Raw genomic sequence first — 20298 nt, 5'->3', positions numbered from 1 at the left:
TAAGGACAACGTTATTTTGACGTCCAATAACGATGTCAAATGATGTTGATATTTGGTTTTATGTTGTGTAGGAAAGTGACCAAAATCCAATGTCGAGCCAACATCTTAAAAGAACACTCTATTGCCGTTAAATACTGAAATTTATTCGCCAGGTATGGCGACTAAAATCCAACATCTGAAAGACTTCATAGTGGTAACGTCCACACATCAAGCTGTAACATCATAGACATTGATAATTGGTTGTGTCAGGAAGTGACCAAAATCCAACATCGAGCCAACATCTTAAACGAACACGGTATTGATGTCAAGTACTGACATTTATTTGTCAGGTATGGCAACCAAAACCAAAAATCTGCTAGACATCATAGTGGTAACGTCCACACAACGTCAAACTGTAAAATGATTAGACGTTAATATTTGGTTGATTTTAGGTTGGATGTTGGACATTGACATCAACCCAATTTTCATTTCTAAACAAAAAGCTATGTCCCCATGACGTTAGGATACAACGTCACGATGCCATTCTTCTCGTCAGTGACATGCATCTAAACAGTCTCTGGCTCATTGCGTGGAAAGATTTTGGAAATCTTCTTGGACACTTTCAATGCTTCCAATCAGTTTGCTGCAATTATAAATCACACATGTCTTGAGGTAGTTCATTAAGAGATGATTTACCTTCTTTGTGTGATTTGATTAAACAGGAATCACAGCACTGACTTTACTAATCCCCATAGACAAGAAAAAAAGAAAGTGATGACTGCAGATTGAAGGAAAGTACTGGAGTAAGGTACCAATACTGCACTGTAAATGTACTCGAGGGAAAGTAAAAGTACACATTTTTTAAACTATTCAATTACTGTAGTTTGAGTATTTGTAATTTGTTACTTTACATCACTGCATTTAAGCCATTTAATACTTTGCAATATTTATTTTTAAATCCCTGTATCAAGAAATAGAAAATATATGTCACAAGGAAAACTGCAGTCTGACCAAAGCTGGTCAAATACCCAACTGACATCAAATTGAAGTAAACAAAATAACTTGTGTTTATTTGACATAAATTAACATACAAGTACAGACAGAGAGTGAAAGGACATGCTCAACAAAACATTTCCATAATATTCGCCTACATGTTCTGAACAGGAAAACGATTTGCACTAGATATTTGTTATGTTTCTTTACTGATAGTGTGGCACAGGGAAACAGAAGTATGAAAAAATTATACTAATGTATTCATCCACACACACACAAACAAATATACATACACAAAAAAAGCAAAGTGCTTCTTAAAGCATCCACAAGCAGAGTATACACACAATTTTGGTCGAGTTTGAGTGTTCAAACTGCAGTGCATCGATATACCTTATGAACTTCAAAATGCAGCCTGATGAACATACTAATAAATTAAACTGATGTGTTATGAAACTAAGTTTATGGAGCTGTGGTGAAAGATCATTCAAGAAATCAATTCTGCAATTCTTAAAGGGCTTCAATATTCCTTCTTGAATCGATTTTAAGATCAGTTTTTAACAGCAGATGGGAATTTAGGCTAGTTTTTAACAGCAGATGGCGCCCTAGGCCAGCTATTGGCAGGAGATGTGGCGCTAGGCTAATTTTTAAGATGGCACTCCTAGATCGTTTTTAACAGCAGAAGCACTTTAGGCTAGTTATTACGTCAAATTGTACGCTAGGCTAATTTTTAACAGCAGATTGTGCACTAGGCAAGTTTTTAACAGTAGATGGCGCTCTAGGATAGTTTTTAACGGCAGATGGCGCTCTAGGCTAGTTTTTAACAGCAGGTGGCTCTCTAGGCTTACTTTTAACAGCAGATGGCCCTCTATGCTTGTTTTTAACAGCAAATGGTGCTCTAGGCTTGTTTTTTAACAGCAGATGGTGCTCGAGAAACGGTTTTACAGTGGATGACACTATAGGACAGTTTTTAACAGTAAATGGCGCTATAGGATAGTTTTTAACAGCAGGTGGCGTTCTAGGATAGTTTTTAATTGCACATGGCGCTCTAGGATAGTTTTAACTGAAGATGGCATTTTTTTAACAATACACTCAAAAGTCAGGCAAGTTAGAAATTAGTTAAAAATTTCTGTAGAGCACCTTTTGCGGTTAAAAATTAGCCTAGACTGCCATTTGCAGTTAAAAACTAGCATAGCCTTGATAGCCCTCTGCTGCTAAATACTGAGAAGAGGACCACCTGCTGTTAAAAAACTAGCATAGAGTGTCATCTGCTGTTAAAAACTAGCGCAGACAATATCAACTGGGAAAATCTAGCATAGAACGCCATCTGCTGTTAAAAACCAGCATAGAGCAGCAACTGCTGTTAAAAACTAGCGTAGAGCCCCATCTGCTGTTTAAAAGTAGTTTAAAGCCCAATCTACAGTTAAAAACCAGCGTTGAGCATCATTTGCTATTAAAAACTATCAGAGCGCCATCTGCTGTTAAAAACCTTCAGAGCGCCATCTGGTGTTAAAAACCAGCCTAGAGCGCCATCTGGTGTTAAAAACTAGCGTAAAGCTCTATCTCCTGTTAAAAACTAGCGTAGAGCGCCATCTGCTGTTAAAAACCAGCATAGAGCACCATCTGCTGTTAAAAAACTAGCGTAGAGCTCCATCTGCTGTTAAAAACTAGCATAGAGCTCCATCTCCTGTTAAAAACCATCGTAGAGCCCCATCTGCTGTTAAAAACCAACCTAGAACGCCATGTGATGTTAAAAACCAGCCTAGAGCACCATTTGCTGTTAAAAACTAGCATAGAGCTCCACCTCCTGTTTAAAACCAGCGTAGAGCCCCATCTGCTGTTAAAAACTAGCGTAGAGCGCCATGTGATGTTAAAAACCAGCCTAGAGCACCATTTGCTGTTAAAAACTAGCGTAGAGCTCCATCTCCTATTAAAAACCAGCATAGAGCACCATGTGCTTTTAAAAACCACCATAGAGCGCCATCTGCTGTTAAAAACAAGGGCAGAGCCTCATCTGCTGTTAAAAACCATCATAGAGCGCCATCTACTGTTAAAAACCGGCCTAGAGCGCCATCTACTGTTAAAAACCGGCCTAGAGCGCCATCTGCTGCTAAAAACCAGCCTAGAGCGCCATTTGCTGTTAAAAACTAGCGTAGAGCTCCATCTCCCAATAAAAACCATCATAAAGCGTCATCTGCTGTTAAAAATCGGCGTAGAGCGCCATCTGCTGTTAAAAACAAATTCAAAATCAATTCAAGCGAGAACATTGATGTATTTTTAAAATTTCAAAATCGATTCTCAAGCTGTTATTCGCCACAGCTCAGAAGTTAACATTCTGAAAGACAGACAGCGGATTAAATCAGTCTGTAAAACAAACCAGACACAACATTTCCACGGACTACACTACAAGTGCACTTTTGTCAGTTTAGTTAGTTAAGGCAGACAGAAATTGGTCCGACTTCTTCTCGCTCTGGAATGTTGTCCTCAGATTGACTTGATGCATAAAATATCAGAACTTATTTTGAGCCCGATGATCGTCCTGGCAACCAGGTTCACAATAAACGACTTCAGCTCATCCTATGAAGCAAGCTTTTTCTGTTCATTTGAGCAAATTTGTCAGTTTTATTCAAGCAATTCATTCTTGACCGAGACCATGGTCGTCGACTGCGTAAACTTCTAGTAGCCCACATTCAATAAACATTCAATAGGCCTTGAGTGAAGCATGGATTTAAAAAAAAAAACTCCACATTTGTGCTTGACAAGTGACAGTGCATTACATTAGACATGCAAAAACTTCAATGAAATACAAGAACGCACAGTGCATGGCTAAAGCGTCTAGATTTCACACCCAAGCTAAAAATACTGCACTAGATATAACCCTAGCATGAGCAAGACTTCATTTTCAGCTTAAAATGAATCTGTTTTCGGGATCACACATTTGCAGAATTAAAGATTATAGTATTAGATGCACAATTAAATATAAACTGTATGAGGTGCGTGAGTTTTCTTAAAGGGAACTGAGCATTAAACCATCAATTTAAACATGACTTTCTTTTTTTCCTGCTGAATTTTGTCTGTACATTGAAAGATTAAGACGGTGTCAGGTGTGGATTTCGACTCCATTGCTTTGAATTTGTTAGAAGTGACATGTAGAGGAGTAAATGATGACATAGATAACTTTAAACAGATGCTCAAACAGGCATGTACAATGCAAAAGCTGGATAATTCAGTCAAATATGCTCTGGCAGTGACTCTGGCAGCTCTAGATCTAGATCAAAGACCAACTCATTTGGTCTCATTATGAGTGCCACACTATTGATCCAGGATGGCACGGCGAAATAAAGCGAAATAGGAGATGATACTGAACACAGACCCTCTTTGACATTCAATTTTGTGTATTTACAGTGTAAATTCACCCCGCAATTAAAATTCTGTCATAATATACTCACCCTCATATCATTCCAAACCCATAAGACTTTTCCTCATCTTCAGAAAAGATATCAAGAGCCTCAAGTTGGAAAGTCCACTCACACAAAACTGCTCCAAGGTTTTACAAATAAATCCACAGGTATCAAGCCGTTTAATCCAATTTAAGCTTATATTAGCAAAGAATATTTAGAGCAGAGATGTCAAACTCAATTCCTGGAGGGCCGCAGCCCTGCACAGTTTAGTTCCAACCCTGCTCCAACACACTAAAGCTGCGGTCACACTAGAGTTTGTGTGTGCGGAATTCTGTCTTACGGTGCTGCGAAAAGTGGGGGGATTAAACAAGATGATTAGACATTTAAAAAGCGAGCGATTGCTGCATATTTTAAATGTTTGTCCAGAGGGGTCATGTTTTGATCCTCGATTGGTCTCAAGCAGTCAAGCAATGCGATTTCACAGGTCCAGAGTTCACCAAGCTTGAACTTTGCACCGCAGCAACCTCTGAAACTTGACGCATGACCCTGCATTTCCGGTCTGACGCAATTCGCGTGCATATGAATGGAAGTCTATGGGAGGAAAAGCCCAGTGTGACCGCAGCTTTACCTGTAGGTTTCAAACAAGCCTGAATGACTTAATTAGTTTGATCAGGTGTGTTTAATTAGGGTTAGAACTAAACTGTTCCCTCCAGGAATTGAGTTTGACATCCCTGATTTCGATCATAGGTCTTATCTTCAATTCCTGGAGGGCCACAGCTCTGCACAGTTTTGCTCCAACCCTAATCAAACACAGCTGATCCAACTAATCAAGTTGTTCAAGACCACTAGATACTACTAGATCAGCTACGTTTGTTTAGGGTTGAACCAAAACTGTGCAAAGCTCCGGCCCTCCAGGAATTGAATATAAGACCTATGCTTTACAGCACAGGAGTCAAACCCAGTGCATGGAGGCCCACAGCTCTGCACAGTTTAGTTCCAACCCTGCTCCAACAGACTTACCTGTCGGTTTCAAACAAGCCTGAAGAACCAAATTAGTTTGATCGGGTGTGTTTAATTAGGATTGACACTAAATTATGCAGAGCTCCGGCCCTCCAGGAACTAGAATTGACACCTGTGGTTTACAGCATTCAGATTTGGACAAAGATGCCATGCTTGCTTGACGTGAGAGAACCAATAAGGTTCATTCTTTCTAGTCACATGGTATGTTTGAGCTTTAGCAAGAACCAATGAGGTTTGTTCTGTCTTTTGTTTGCTGATAAATCAAACTGATAAATCTGTTCATTATATAAAGGACCGGTGTTAGAAGACTTCAATTAAACGGTTAATCCATATATTAATTAAAATGTGGGGAGATAAGTCGCTTGGATGTGATTAAATTTACCTTTATTTGGGTCACCGAAACGAACCTATTTTATGGGTTTGAAATGACATGAGTAGAAGCATATAAAGGCTCAATTTCCATTTTGGGGTCAATTAAAGGCATGGAAACAGAAAATGGCACTTAAAGATGCATCCAAACATGACCTAAAGCCTAAAGAAACATAAATAAATAGCCCTTGTGGTTGAAATCTTGTAAACATGCACCGTTGTTGTTGCTGCTGTAAAGCCTCTTCAGTTTCTACACAAATAATCCTTCCGTCAAGCGACAAGGCATTTCCTCTCAGAAGAAAACAGAAAGAAAGACTCCTCGAGGAGGAGTTTCTGATGTGCTTGAAAGCTCAAAAAGTCAAGCGATGGATGGACCGCTGCCCGACTGGAAGATCTCAGACCGCCTGCAGGCCACGCTCATGCCCGTCCAGCTGCACTTTGATTTTGTGCAGTTCCTCGATCTCCTGATGGTGGCGCTCTGTTTTGTGCCGCACTAGTGAACGGTAGAAGTGAATGGTGAACACCACAAAGATCAATCCCACCGGCACCATGATGATAGTGGAGGCTAAAGCCGCCTGCCAGCCGCTGTGGCCGGGCTGGACAGCAGGAGTGCTGCAGTTCTGCTTAAGAGCCACCAGGACTGAGGCCGACTGAGCCCCGGAGTCAACCGGCAGGAACTTGATCCAGCAGAGCAACACCACCTCGGCCAGAAACAGGAGGATGCCCAGAGCGGTGGAAAAACCCCAGGCTAGCTCGATGTAGTGGTGCATCCTCTCGTGAGGAGACTCGGAGACGGAGTTGAGGTTGTGGATGTTGCTGACGGCTTCTACGTTGGGCAGGATGCAGGTGCTGATGAGGAGGGCGAATAGGTGGACGGCCACCAGCACTGTGGTGCATACGCTGAAGGCGATAAGCAAGACTCGAGGGTAGTTGTACTGCATCTCCAGCTGAACCTCCACCATGGCTACCTGCTCACCAACACATTAGAACCAATGGCGAAAACGGAAACGGTTATTCAGTTGAAGTCAAAAGTGTCGCTATCAGCTAAATTGACCAAACTAGGAGAGATTGTAAACAATGCATGTTATGTTTTATTTGTAGTGACATTTATTTACTAATGCTGAGTTCAGACTGCATGATTTTAGCCCAATTTTGACTCGCCGACAGGTTTTGAGAAATCAAATACCTAAAATCACAGGCAAATCATTGCTAATTAGTCGCCGATGCCTGTGAGATATTTGGCGTGCTAATTAACTGGAGCTGTCGGCAATTCAAATTATGCCGTGTGAATAGAGTTTTGACTGAAAATAACAACGGTGATCGCCTACAGCCAATAAGAGAGCAGCATTCACTTGCGTGTGTGTATCTGCAGGCCAGCGGGAGGTTGGGGGAAAAGTTAAAAGCGCTCGTTTACAGTTTATTTGCACCCAGAAAATAAAGGACAAACTAGTGGAGGTCTGACAGGAGCACCCGTGTCTGTTTGGTGTTTCATACAGAAAGTTAAAAAAGAAAGTTGAGGAGAAATTGCTAATTCCCTTCAAACCCAGGTGAGCAAATATGCACATTTTCTACCCCATATCAAAAGATATACTTAGTGTTTGTGAGACGTAGTTTTGACAAAGTTGTCGGCGATTCTTCCTATTGAAAAGTCAAGCAATGTGAAAGCCCCTATCGCCGATCCATGCAGTGTAAACAATGCAGTGACAAAACGCTAGCCCAGGTAGTCATGCAGTGTGAAAACATCTGTGAAAAGTCTACTTTAAAAATCATGTAGTCTGAACTCGGCATAACACAAACTAAAGATTATTGCATACTGAATCTGAAATTTAAAGACTCCATTTTGTCTTGTTTTGTGAATTATTTTGCAATGGATTAATAAATACGCATTAATAAATAATTTGAAAGTCTACTCACACAAAACTGCTTCAAAATTGTACAAATACGTCCACATGAATCGAGCCGTTTAATCCAATTTAGGCTTATATCAGCAACGAATGCTTTTAGCACTCAGATTTGGACAAACATGCCATGCTTGCTTGAAGTGTGAGAACCAATGAGGTTCATTCTTGCTAGTCACATGGTATGTTTGAGCTTCAGCAAGAACTAGTGAGATTTGTTTTCTTTAGTTGAGCTTTTTGTTCTTGTTTGCTGATCAATGTGATACGCATCGAACTCGATGTGCAAGGTTTATGTGTGTGTGTGCAACGAATTTTTCAGATTTGAATGTGAAAAAAAAAGTTACTAAAGTTTGTGTTTAGTTTACCAACACAAACTAAAGGTTACTGCACACTGAATCTGAAATTCTGAAAAATTATCTTCACTACTTGAAGACTCCATTTTGTATTGTTTTGTGAATCATTTCGCAATAGATTATTAAATACGCATCGGACTGTGTTCAAGGTTTGTGTGCATGTGACGATTTTTTTTGGTTTTGGATTTCAATATAAAAAAAGTTGTTTATTTAGTAGTGACATGCCATTTGAATGCACAAAAAATTGTTTTATCTAGGACTGACATGTATTTACAAACAAATTTTTCAGATTTGAATGTGAAAAAAAGATGGTATATTTTATTTAGTACTAATATGTGTTTACTAACACAAACTAAATGTTTTTGCACACAGAATCCGAAATTTTGAAAAATGATCTTTACTTCTCAAAGACTCAAATTTGTATTGTTTTGCGAATTATTTCGCAATGGATTATTAAATACGCATCTGATTGTGTTCAAGGTTTGTGTGCGTGTGACTATTTTTTTGTATTTAAATACGTAGTAGTGACATGTTATTTTTCGGATTTGAATGCGAAAAAATGTTGTTTTATCTAGTATTGACAATCGGATTTTTCAGATTTAAATGCGAAAAAAAGATGGTTATGTTTTAATTAGTACTGATATGCATTTACTAACACAAACTAAAGGTTACTGCAAACTGAATCCGAAATTTCGAAAAATTATCTTCACAAATACACATGCGACTCGATGTTCAAGGTTTGTATGCACGTGACGATTTTTTCGAATTCCAATGTAAAAAAGGTTGTTTTATTTAGTAGTGACATGACATTTGATGGATTTAAATGCTAAAAAAATATGTTGTTTAATCTAGTACTGACATGTATTTACTAACAAAGTTTTCAGATTTGAACGTGAAAAAAAGATGGTTATTTTTTATTTAGTACTGAAATGCATTTACTAACACAAACTAAAGGTTACTGCAAACTGAATCCGAAATTTTGAAAATTTTCTTAACTACTCGAAGACTCCATTATGTATTGTTTTGTGAATTATTTCGCAATGGATTAATAAATACACATTGGACTCGGTGCGCAAGGTCTGTGTGCATGTGACAAATTTTTCGTCTTGCTGTTTTTAGAGCATTATGGAGCTCTGGGATTTTATCCAAAATATCTTCATTTGTGCTGCAGGGTTTGGAACGACATGAGGATTTGTTACTATTGATTGATTTTTCTTTTTATCTTTGCGTTGAATTTAAATTCCAAAGTTGTGCTTGCTAACATTAGTTATTGCACTATGAGTTACGAGGACTAACAATGAATGACTTTATTTTCATTCACTAACACTAACAAAAATAATTGTTTGTTCGTGTTAAAAAATACAGTTTTTGACATCTTAATGCCACATATAAACTTTTTTTCCAACAAGCACACATAAATTAAATACCAACAAACAATTAACGGTGTTATTAATTGCAATATAATGTTCATAATATAATTCCAAACCTGTTTTCAACACTGAACAAGTTAAAATATTAGAATTATTTCTGAAGGATCATGTAATGGTGAAGTCTGGATAAAAGATGCTAAAATTTGCTTTGATCACAGGAATAAAATAGTTATTTTAATGTAATATTTATCAGTAAATAGAGCATTTTACTGTATTTTAGATCAAATGAATACATCCTTGATGAGCATAAGCTGCTTATTTCAAAAACATATGAAGAAAATCGTAAAACCCCCAATGGTTTTGAATAGCACCGTTTAAACATCCTGAATGCAATGCAGAAATGCATAATGCTGACAAAAGATCCCACAACTGCTGCCCACTTCCATGAATCACTGCAGCAAGTTCTGTCAGCCTACACTGACTCCCTTCCAAATATTTTGTCATGAACCAAACATTTCATACTTTAGTTGATCACAAGATCATTTTGTGATGAACTATCGCTTTACACTTCAGTCAGTAGCAATCAATCACTAAAATTGATTCATTCATTTTCCTTTGGCTTGTTCCCTTATTTATCAGGGGTCGCCACTGTGGAATGAACCAACAATTTCTTTGTTTAATATAATTATAATAAGCACAATCACTGAACTTAAATCTTGCAACTTCAAATCGAAACGTTTGCGATGTAGAAATTCATGTCTGAGCCGGAAGCTTTCAAAACGCTTTACTCAAGAATGCTGAAAATCCCAGTGGAGAAAATGAATGTTAAAAATGCTTCCTGTCACACGGGTGCTCGCTGTTATGCTCTCCTCAGGCCACAAAGTGTCACAAGACAATTTCCTTTTAGATCTTATCTCCAATCCATCTGATGCTTTTAAGAATTAAAACAACCCACATGCTTTTTTTCCGGAGTTTTCCACAATCGACCGCGAGCACAACACACTCATTGAAGAGCCAGACATTTAGTTGAAGTCAGAATTATTAGCCCTGCCGAATTATTAGCCACCCTGTATATTTCTGTTTAACTGAAGGAAAACTTCTTCAACACATTTCTAAACATAATAGTTTTAATAACTCATCTCTAATAACTGATTTAGTTTATCGTTGCTATGATGACAGAACATAATATTTGACTGGATATTTTTCAAGACACAACTATTCAGCTTAAAGTGACATTTAAAGGCTTCACTAGGTTATTAGGCAAGCTAAAGCAATTAGGCAAATCACTGTATATTGATGGTTTTTTCTGAAGACAATCAAAAATATATATATATTGCTTAAAATGGCTAATAAAATTAGCTTCAAATGTTTAAAAAATAAAAAAACTGCTTTCATTCTAGCCAAAATAAAGCAAATAAGACTTTCTCCAGAAAAAAAATACTATAGGAAACACTATAAAGCTTCCTTGCTCTGTTAAACATCATTTGAGAAATATTTGTAAAGACTTCACACGAGTACGAATGATTTTGTCTTCATCTGCATTAGGTAGCTTGCCACAACCATAAACACTCACCATGGCAAAGCCAGACAGCAGGGCTGAGGTTCGGCTGGAGGCTTTGAGTTTGGCCCTGCTGAGGTACAGTTTTCTCCATGACAGAGCCTGGACCGAGTGGTGGTTGGAGGTCACCAGCTCCAGATAACTGCGCCGAACCCAGTCCCTGTAGTCCATCCCACCGCCATCCTGCAGCCGGTCTGAGCCACCGGGAGCTGGAGAGCCCATTGGCACTGTGAGCTCACTGCTCATAGTAGCTGTGAAGGAGAGTTTTGAATCACAATGTCATATATTCATCAGTTCATTCGTTTTCCTTCAGCTTAGTCTCTGATTTATCAGAGATCGCCACAGCGGAATGAACCACCAATTATTCCATCATATGTTTTATGCAGCGGATGTCGTTCCAGCCACAACTCATTACCGGGGAACACCCGTACACTCTTGCATTCACACATGAGAACATGTAAACTCCACACAGAAATGCCAACTGGCCCAGCCCAGACTCGAACCAGTGGACTTCATGATGTGAGGTGACAGTGCTAACCACTGAGACATCGTGCAACCTGTTTTAAGAAATAATCAGTCAAAATCAAGTGAGTTTTTTTGTTAAAACAAGCTAAATATTCAGCCAATGGGGTAAGCAAACTAACCTTGTTTTTCCTTTGGACACAGTTTGCTTACCCTGGCATTAGAAGATTATTTAGCTTGTTTTAAGCAAAAACTCACTTCATTTTGATATTTTCTTTTTCTTAAAACAAGGCAAGGCAAGTTTATTTATATAGCACATTTCATACACAGTGGCAATTCAAAGTGCTTTACATAAACAAAAATAAAAAAGTATAAGAAAAAAACAAACAAACAATAAAATGAATAAAAAAAAGATAAAAACAGATTACAATGTGTTAAAACAGGTTATAAAAGAATAAAAAAAAAACGAAAGACATAATAGTGGGATCTGTCGGATGCGGCACAGTGCTCATTTAGTAAATGCACAGCTAAACAGATGTGTTTTCAGTCTTGATTTGAATGTGCCTAATGTTGGAGCACATCTGATCATTCCTGGAAGCTGATTCCAGCAGCAGGGGGCGCAGTAGCTGAAAGCTGATTCACCCTGCTTTGACTGAATTCTTGGAATTTCTAGTTTATTTGATTCTAAAGTTCTCAGTGATCTGTTGGGTTTGTATTCAGTCAGCATATCTGTGATGTATTTAGCTCCTAGGCCATTTAGTGATTTAATGTAACAAGACAATTTTGACAATGTTTTACAATGTCAAATGCTTCGTGATTCAATAATTTTCAGATATTTGGACTATAAAGGCAAAATAAATCCAAGTAAGAATTTTTTCAAGCGTTTTTTTTTTTTTTTGCAGTGTGTACATGCAGTGTGCCATTTGATGGTGCGAACTGGTATTTGTTAAATATAATATTTTAATGTATCCTCACAAACCACAAACACTCTTAATACAATGTAATACAAATAGTTTTATTGTTTGACTTGTTTACTGTACTTCATAATTCCTTTAGGCCATGTTCACACTAATAAGTCTTTGTTTAACCTTCCGTCCATATTGAGACAGTGTTTTTTGGAAAACAGAAATATTTACGATTTTAAAATGCTCTTTAAAGTAGCTACATTTTAAAATGCTGTATTCACGATGGCCCAATAGCCACGTTTCCACTATCGCGCATAAAGCAAACGAGCCAGGGCGAGCCAAGGCCAGTAGCGTTTCCACTGTCACTTCCGGGCCTAATCGGGCCAAAGCAGGGCTTTCTCTGGGCCAGCGGCCAGCCTTTTTTGGCTTGCCGAATACCTTAGGCCAAAGAGGGTCAGCTGGGGCTTCGGAGCGAAGTGAAAGTAGAGGCAGACACTAGATTTCTGATTGCACACGAGTACATGCGCCAAACAAATAAGGGAAAGAAAAAATCTAATGGACTAGTGAAGAATGCTTTCAAAACAATGCTTCTTGAAGCATCGAAACTTATGATTTTGTTTTGAATCAAGAGCGTATAAAAATTGCCAAGGTCACGTGACTTCAGTAAACGGGGCTTCGCCACTCAAAAATTCAAAGCCAATAAATCCATATGAATCGTGCAGCTTCATTTAGATCTCAGATTGAACATTTTTAGATGAAAACTCCATTGATATTGGTGTAGACGTCGCTGTAGATGTTGATGTACTGTGATATACCTACAGTATAGCAGTGACAAAAGCTTGAAGGTTTCAATTTACAAAACAGAAGAACAAAATTAAGTATAAAAGTAGTTTAAAACAGCTTGCTAAAGTTAACTGTCTGGAAATGTTTGCTTTAAACAACTTTTAATTACTATTGGTCTAATTGTTAATAGTGTAAAGCTGCTGTTTAGCAATTTACGGTAACTGTATGAAGGGCTATGTAAATATAGTTGAAATGACTGCTGTTTTCTCTGCACTGAAATTTAGATTCTTTTGGAAAGCGTGCATCACACAGATAGTATGTCGCATTGTTAGGATATTTGCTAACAGTAAGTGCGGAAACCTGGAGGGCAAATCGTCCAGATCTGCAATACAGTCCTGTAAAGTTTCATTTTTTTCAAGCCATAAATATTTAGATCGAATTTCAGAAAAATCAAAAGTGAAACAAAAGTTGTGAAGGAAATGTTTTGGACACCTGCTGCATTTTTGACATACAGAAAAAAAACTTGAAAATCTGATCCTTTAATGTTTTAAGTCTGTGATATCAAACAATCTAATTCAATTCATTCCTGATTGAAAAATATAAATAAATAAAATGATATGTATATTAGATTATTTTAACTTAGAATAAAAATATGCCTAAAGTCTTAATCCTAATCCTATCTTTATGTTTAACTTGCCATTTAGAGCACTGCATTTGTATTATGGATGAATCTGTTCACCTGTACATCATTTGCAGTTGTTTAGGTGAATTTGGTATTTTAATTAAATTCCTATACTATATTAGTACCAAGCAAAAAAACCCTGTAAAATAAATGCCAGACAAATCACAAAAGGCTTATTTTACCCTCCAGGTGAGCATTTCAATTTGACACCATGTGAAATGTATGAATATTAGTATGGTAAATATACAAAGGCATGACATTACTATCTGACACCCTCATTTTGAAGCTGATAAAATGCTCAGATGGTGGAACTTTTATTATTTTTATAAGCCATATCAGCAACATTGGCTATATTCATGGCAAAAACATATGCTAAATATACAATATATAATCATACAATCTTATCAGTTTCTTAACAAACATACATTGTAAAAAACAAAACAAATGACATACAAATAGCAAACAACACTGAAAACAGTCATATACAATCTTTTAGTTTGATTAAAGTTAAATATTCCAGAAAACACCTTTTCAAACATTTCATTTAAACTATTTCCTGAATAAAAACATTCTCTAATATCATTTAAAAATACACGTTATACTGAAATATGTTTTCTTCCCCTTTTAATAAATATGCGTGTGTAAGTCTTGAGTGTCCAATTCTACATCTCGTATATACTATCTGGTCATGTCTACTTTCAAAACGATAATTATTTCTTTCATTTGCAAATGGATTCACTCCATACAGTTTGTTATTCCTACATTCATCCCATTCCGTTTGCCATTTCTCGGTAATATACAGATTTAAAGCGCATTTTAAATCAGATACAGAAATTTTACATTCAGTAATCTCCAACTGTGGGGCTTCCTTAGCTGCTTTATCTGCACGTTCGTTTCCAATCAAACCCATATGTCTAGCAGAAAATAATATCAAAGTCTGTTTTTATTTAAAAGGTCAACTTTTTCTATTATCTCAGATGGTAGAAATTAGATTATAAATCTGAACTATACCTGATTGGCTTTGCCGTTCTTTAGGACTGTTTTTCATCACACATCTCTGGTTAAAAAGAAAAGTAAAATGTTAAAGCAAGAGTTAAATATGTGATTACGCAAATACACATCGATGACATGATGTTTCACTCATAATCACTGCACTGAACCAATAAACGCGGGAGAGGATAAGTATTGAGGTAGAAAAAGGCATACAAATGCTCCACTATTATATAGGGCTTTGCAATTAATCGAATATCCGATTTAGATTTCGGTTTCAAACGATTATAAAAAAGCATTAATTGAGATAAATGATTATTGCATCATATTTTGCCACGTTCCAGTTGTACACGCTCTTAAATGGCTCTTAAAAGCGCGAAAAAGCTTATGTGTGTGTGCAGCACGATCACGCAGTCAGAAGCATGCGGCCGGTCAGCATTCACTCTCATTCACACACTGAGACGAGCAGACGAGCGCAGACATCTAAAGTCATCTTAACGTGAGCGCTTTAATGGTCAAATAGGTGTCAAAACGCGGTGTTTAGTGATTATTTACATTAACCCTCATTTGTGTTATAAACAAACAAGTTGAGGATCAAAAGACGTGAAAGAGAAACCATTAAAGAGACAGTGCGCTATAATCCTTCTGCCGCCTGTTTTTATCATTATTAAACAAACACAACGAGAAAACCCTCGCTGCTCTTGACTGAAGGACTGCTGCAGCTAAAGTGTTTTTCTTACAGTGAAGATGCTTAAAGCACAGTTTGTTTTATATTTTTATTCTATTGTATTTATTTCTCTTTCCTTTGCAGGGTGGAAAATAACTGTATGCATACAGTTGAAGTCAGAATTATTAGCCCTCTTGAATATTAGCAAACCTTTTCCTGCCCAATTTCTGTTTCATGGAAAGAATATTTTATTAACTTATTTCTGAACATAATAGTTTTGATATCTCATTTCTAATTACTGATTTCTTTTTGTCTTTGCTATAATGACAGCACACATAATATTTTACTAGATATTTTTCAAAATACAAGCATTCAGATTAAAGTACAGTTCAAAGGCTTAATTACAGTAATAAGGCAAGTCATTATAACGGTAGTTTATTCTGCAGACAATCAAAAATATATATTGCTTAAGGGGGCTAATAATATTGACCTTAAATTGGTTTCAAAATATTTAAACCTTTCTTTATTCTAGCTAAAATAAAACAAATAGAAGAAAAAATATTATAGGAAATACTGTTAAATTTCCTTGCTCTGTTAAACATAATTTAGGAAATATTTATAAAAAAAAAAAAAAATCTCAGGAGCGCTAATAATTTTGACTTTAACTGGCAATGGTTTTGAATAATCGTGATTACAATTATGACCAAAATAATCGTGATTATGATTTTTCCCAAAATCGAGCAGCCCTACTATTATATATGTATTTTTAAGTACCAAAAAAATAAATAAAAATCTAAACGCATGCTTAAAATTCCAACATAATAGTGAAAATAATTAAAATAAATAACTTTAAATAATTATTTTAATTTTGCTCACTCGCGCAATCTGCTTGTCAACGTGTCGTAAAGGCAAAATAAAAACAAAAATGGCAGACAAACGTAAATGCAGTGATTCTTCAGAGGCGAAGAAAAAGATTAGACAGTATGACAAAGCCTACCTAAATTTTGGTTTTGTTGAAGGCCAAGACAAGTTAAAACTGATTAATTAATATTTTCTATACATATTACTATATATTAATATTACACAAACACACACACACACACACACACACACACACACACACACACACACACACACACACATATATATATATATATATATATATATATATATATATATATATATATATATATATATATACACACACACACACACACACACACACACACACACAGTACATATGTATGTGCGTGCGTGTGTATTTATATGGTGGGGGGGCTCCAATGTTTGTATATGTTCATGGGGGGGGCCCCAAAGAAAAAGGTTGGGAACCACTGTGTTAGTGAACTATTGTTTTAGGTCAGAAATGCAAACATTTATAAAATGGTACTGAGTCCAGAAAGAAAACACATCTGCTTATGTATACATGGTAGTCTACACCAGGGGTTCCCAAACTTTTCAGCCCGCGACCCCCAAAATAACAATGCCAGTGACTCGCGACCCCTAATATCCTCTGAGGTGGTTATAAATACAGAAACCTTGCATGCAATGACACAGACACACCAATTAAATTTGTGGCAGTGCTTAAAATGTGCCAGAAAGTGTAACCTGATGTTATAAAATAAAAATGCATCTGACGCTATTGCTGCCCTTAATATAATGTGATTACCCCAGGGGTCGCAATCCAATAGAACTAGTAACTATAAGCTACTATAGTAACTATATAGTATATAGTAACTATAAACAACAATTTTTATTTTCAGTATAGTTATGGATAAAATATGTTAATTCTTATGGTTTAATAAAAATAAATAGATTTTTGGAAATCACCAGGCGACCCCCCTTCATTGCCCCGCGACCCCTCAGGGGGTCCCGACCCCCACTTTGAGAACCACTGGTCTACACTACCTGACAAAAGTCTTTTTGCCTAACCAAGTTTTAGAAACAAGAAATAATAACTTGACTTCTAGTTAATCATTTGTTTAAGAAGTGTCTTATATGAAAGGCAAACGTCTCTAGATTACACTTATCTCACCAAAATAAAATATAATCATGTCTTGATTTTTAATTATTAAATTAGAACCGTAAGATTTGACTTTGCTCAGACAAAAGTCTTGTCACTTAACACAAATAGTGTCCAGTATAGAATAGAAAGTCATGCTGCAGTGGAAAAAAATAATTAATATTGTGTATGACTCCCATGAACTTGGAGGACTGCATCCACACATCTCTGCAATGACTCAAATAACCTATTAATAAAGTCATCTGGAATGGCGAAGAAAGCGTTCCTGCAGGACTCCTAGAGGTCATTAAGATTCTTTGGATTCATCTTTAATGCCTCCTCCTTCATCTTACCCCAGACATGCTTAATAATGTTCATGTCTGGTGAGTGGGCAGGCCATTTCTGGAACATCTTGACCTTTTTTGCTTTCAGGAAGTTTGATGTGGAGGCCGAAGTATGAGAAGGCGCACTATCATGCTGAAGAATTTACCCTCTCCTGTGTTTTATAATGTAACAGGCAGCAAAAATGTCTTGATACCTCAGGCTGTTGATGTTGCCATCCACTCTGCAGATCTCTCGCACGCCCCTATACTGAATGTAACCCCAAACCATGATTTTTCCTTTACTAAACTTGACTGATTTCTATGAGAATCTTTATTCCATGCAGGTTCTAATAGGTCTTCTGCAGTATTTGTGATGATTAGGATGCAGATGATTCATTGGTAAAATCTATCTTCTGCCACTTTTCCAAACGATCAACTAGAAGTCAAGTTGTTCTTACAACTGGGATGAACAACAACACTTTTGTCAGGCGGTGTACATGCTTGCATTAATTATGTTAACAGAGGAACAGTTTACTTCAGTATTAACATAAGCACTTCACCTAGCATCAGCATTAGTAACTTCCTAGTTCCAATAAAAAAAAAAGCTTGCTACATTCATGAATGATAATCCTTACTATCATCTATCAAAATACCAATGCTTGATTTTGATTGGCTGACGAACGTATTTTAGATAAACACACAGCTAAAAAGTAGTTCCAGGCAGGTGTTTAATACACTAAATGATTCAGTTATTTCACTATTACTGACAAAACAGAAGACTTTGGGTGTGTGAGGAACAAGTATTTCACACAGGAGCAGTCTGAGGATATAAATCTGACACATATCCGAAATTCTCCAATAAACCATTCAAACCTTATGTTGCCATATACGAGTTATTGTGTTGAAATTTGGGTAAATACTTAGAAATCTAATTTACGATCCGTAAGTACAATGCAGAAAAAAGTAATCAGACTGATAGAAGGTGTGGGGTATTTGGAGCATGCAAATCCTTTATTTTTTTAATTAAAGATATTTAAATTCAATGATTTGGTTAAATTTAAAACAGCACAGTTTATGTTTGAAGCTAAGAATAAATTACATCCAAAATGTATACAAAAGTTTTTTGAAGAAAGACAAGGTGGATATATAACCTGAGAGAAGAACTAAATTTTAGGAGGTTGGAAACATGGACAACTTTATGGCTGTCTGTGGTGTGAAATTATGGAACAGTCTAGATCAGACTCTCAAACAATGTCAGCAAAATAATCAGTTTAAAAAGTTGTATAAATATATATTATTAAAGGAATATAATGATGAAGGTGATTGAAAAAAGGATACAATAAGAAAGGTATGATGAAACTTTAATTAATGTTTATTTGCAGTGTTTTTTTTTTCTTTGGGTCTGTTACAAAATGTAAAGATACAAATGGATTTAAATATATATAATATGTCAAAGATGCCAAAAGGATAAAATATGTCTCTTGTAAAAAAAAGAAATGAGTAAAAGAAGAAATAAGTTTAAGTAATAGACGAATGAAGTATGTGGTAATGGGGTGGCAAAATAATAAGCTCGTGCTTCATTCCACTCAATTTTCGACCATGTTGAAATGTAATTTTTGTTGATGATATTTTGTGTATGATATTTTGATCGAAAATAAATCTAATAAAAAATTGATTCGTGAGGTAACCATAGCATAAGCGAATAAATTGAATTATGAGAAAATAATTCAACGGGTGTGCCTTATTTACAAATCATCCAATGGCCTTGAAAGCATTACCCAATAACATTAGCTGACAAGCGTTAAACGCTTTGTGTACATTCACTTCGTGTGACAAGACATTTACATGCCACTGTCTGTATCTAGGAAACCACTTACAACCTCGTATAAATCAAAGAGCCATAGCATTATCGCCTGACACCGTTTATTTCCATACTATTTTGTAAGAATTTGCTGCTCAATCGTATATCACAGTGTAGAGCCACTGCAGTTCCTTAGCTTTGTAACGTTACACAGCTCGGCGTTTTAAACGGCGTGTGGTTATTTTTAAAGGTGTACGTAGCTTCTGTGTGGGTGATTTAAATGAGCGCCACGTCAGACGCAAAACACATCATCATCATCACTTGGCACCAAAATAAAGCTTGAATACAAGTCTGAATATAATCGTGTCTCTACGAGGTCAGGCTTATTAACTTGCAAATCGGAGATCAACTAGTCTACATAATGAACGGCAGGCCACAGATGTGTTTCTCATCATCACCACACAACTTCCTCTCCTTTCTTGGCTATCAGAGACTGAAGCACGCAGAGAGAAAGCATCACAGATCTATTAAATACACACACTAGCAGACAGTCATCATCATCCTACTCACCTTTGCTGTCTGTCTCGTTTTGTTTTCACATCCACATGGGGGCCGACAGAAAGTGTATCTGCGAAAGAAATGACAGCTCCAGTTCTGGACTCGCTTTTCCGCTCTGGCGATGTCCAAATCCTCAAAGAGTCGAATCTTTGGTTGAACGAATAAGATTCATGAGTTGAATAGTCCG

At 36.7% G+C, this 20298-nt stretch overlaps 1 protein-coding gene across 2 annotated transcripts; it reads right to left on the bottom strand.

Moving 5' to 3' along the window:
- Positions 1 to 1022: 1022 nt before the first annotated feature.
- orai2 (ORAI calcium release-activated calcium modulator 2) lies at positions 1023 to 20246 on the bottom strand. 2 transcript variants are annotated; one of them, XM_087251989.1, is made up of 4 exons: positions 20124 to 20246; positions 14782 to 14827; positions 10954 to 11189; positions 1023 to 6727 (listed from the first exon to the last, which is right to left on the bottom strand). In XM_087251989.1, the coding sequence occupies exons 2-4, from the start codon at positions 14816 to 14818 to the stop codon at positions 6155 to 6157; spliced, it is 846 nt and encodes a 281-aa protein (XP_087108115.1). In that variant the 5' UTR covers positions 14819 to 14827; positions 20124 to 20246; the 3' UTR covers positions 1023 to 6154.
- Positions 20247 to 20298: the final 52 nt, after the last annotated feature.

This window comes from Danio rerio, chromosome 5, assembly GCF_052040795.2.
Source record: "Danio rerio strain M-AB ecotype USA chromosome 5, GRCz13ab, whole genome shotgun sequence".
Classification (NCBI taxonomy): domain Eukaryota; kingdom Metazoa; phylum Chordata; class Actinopteri; order Cypriniformes; family Danionidae; genus Danio; species Danio rerio.
Note: the sequence above shows the minus strand (reverse complement) of the source record. Positions and strands in the feature narration are given on the sequence as shown.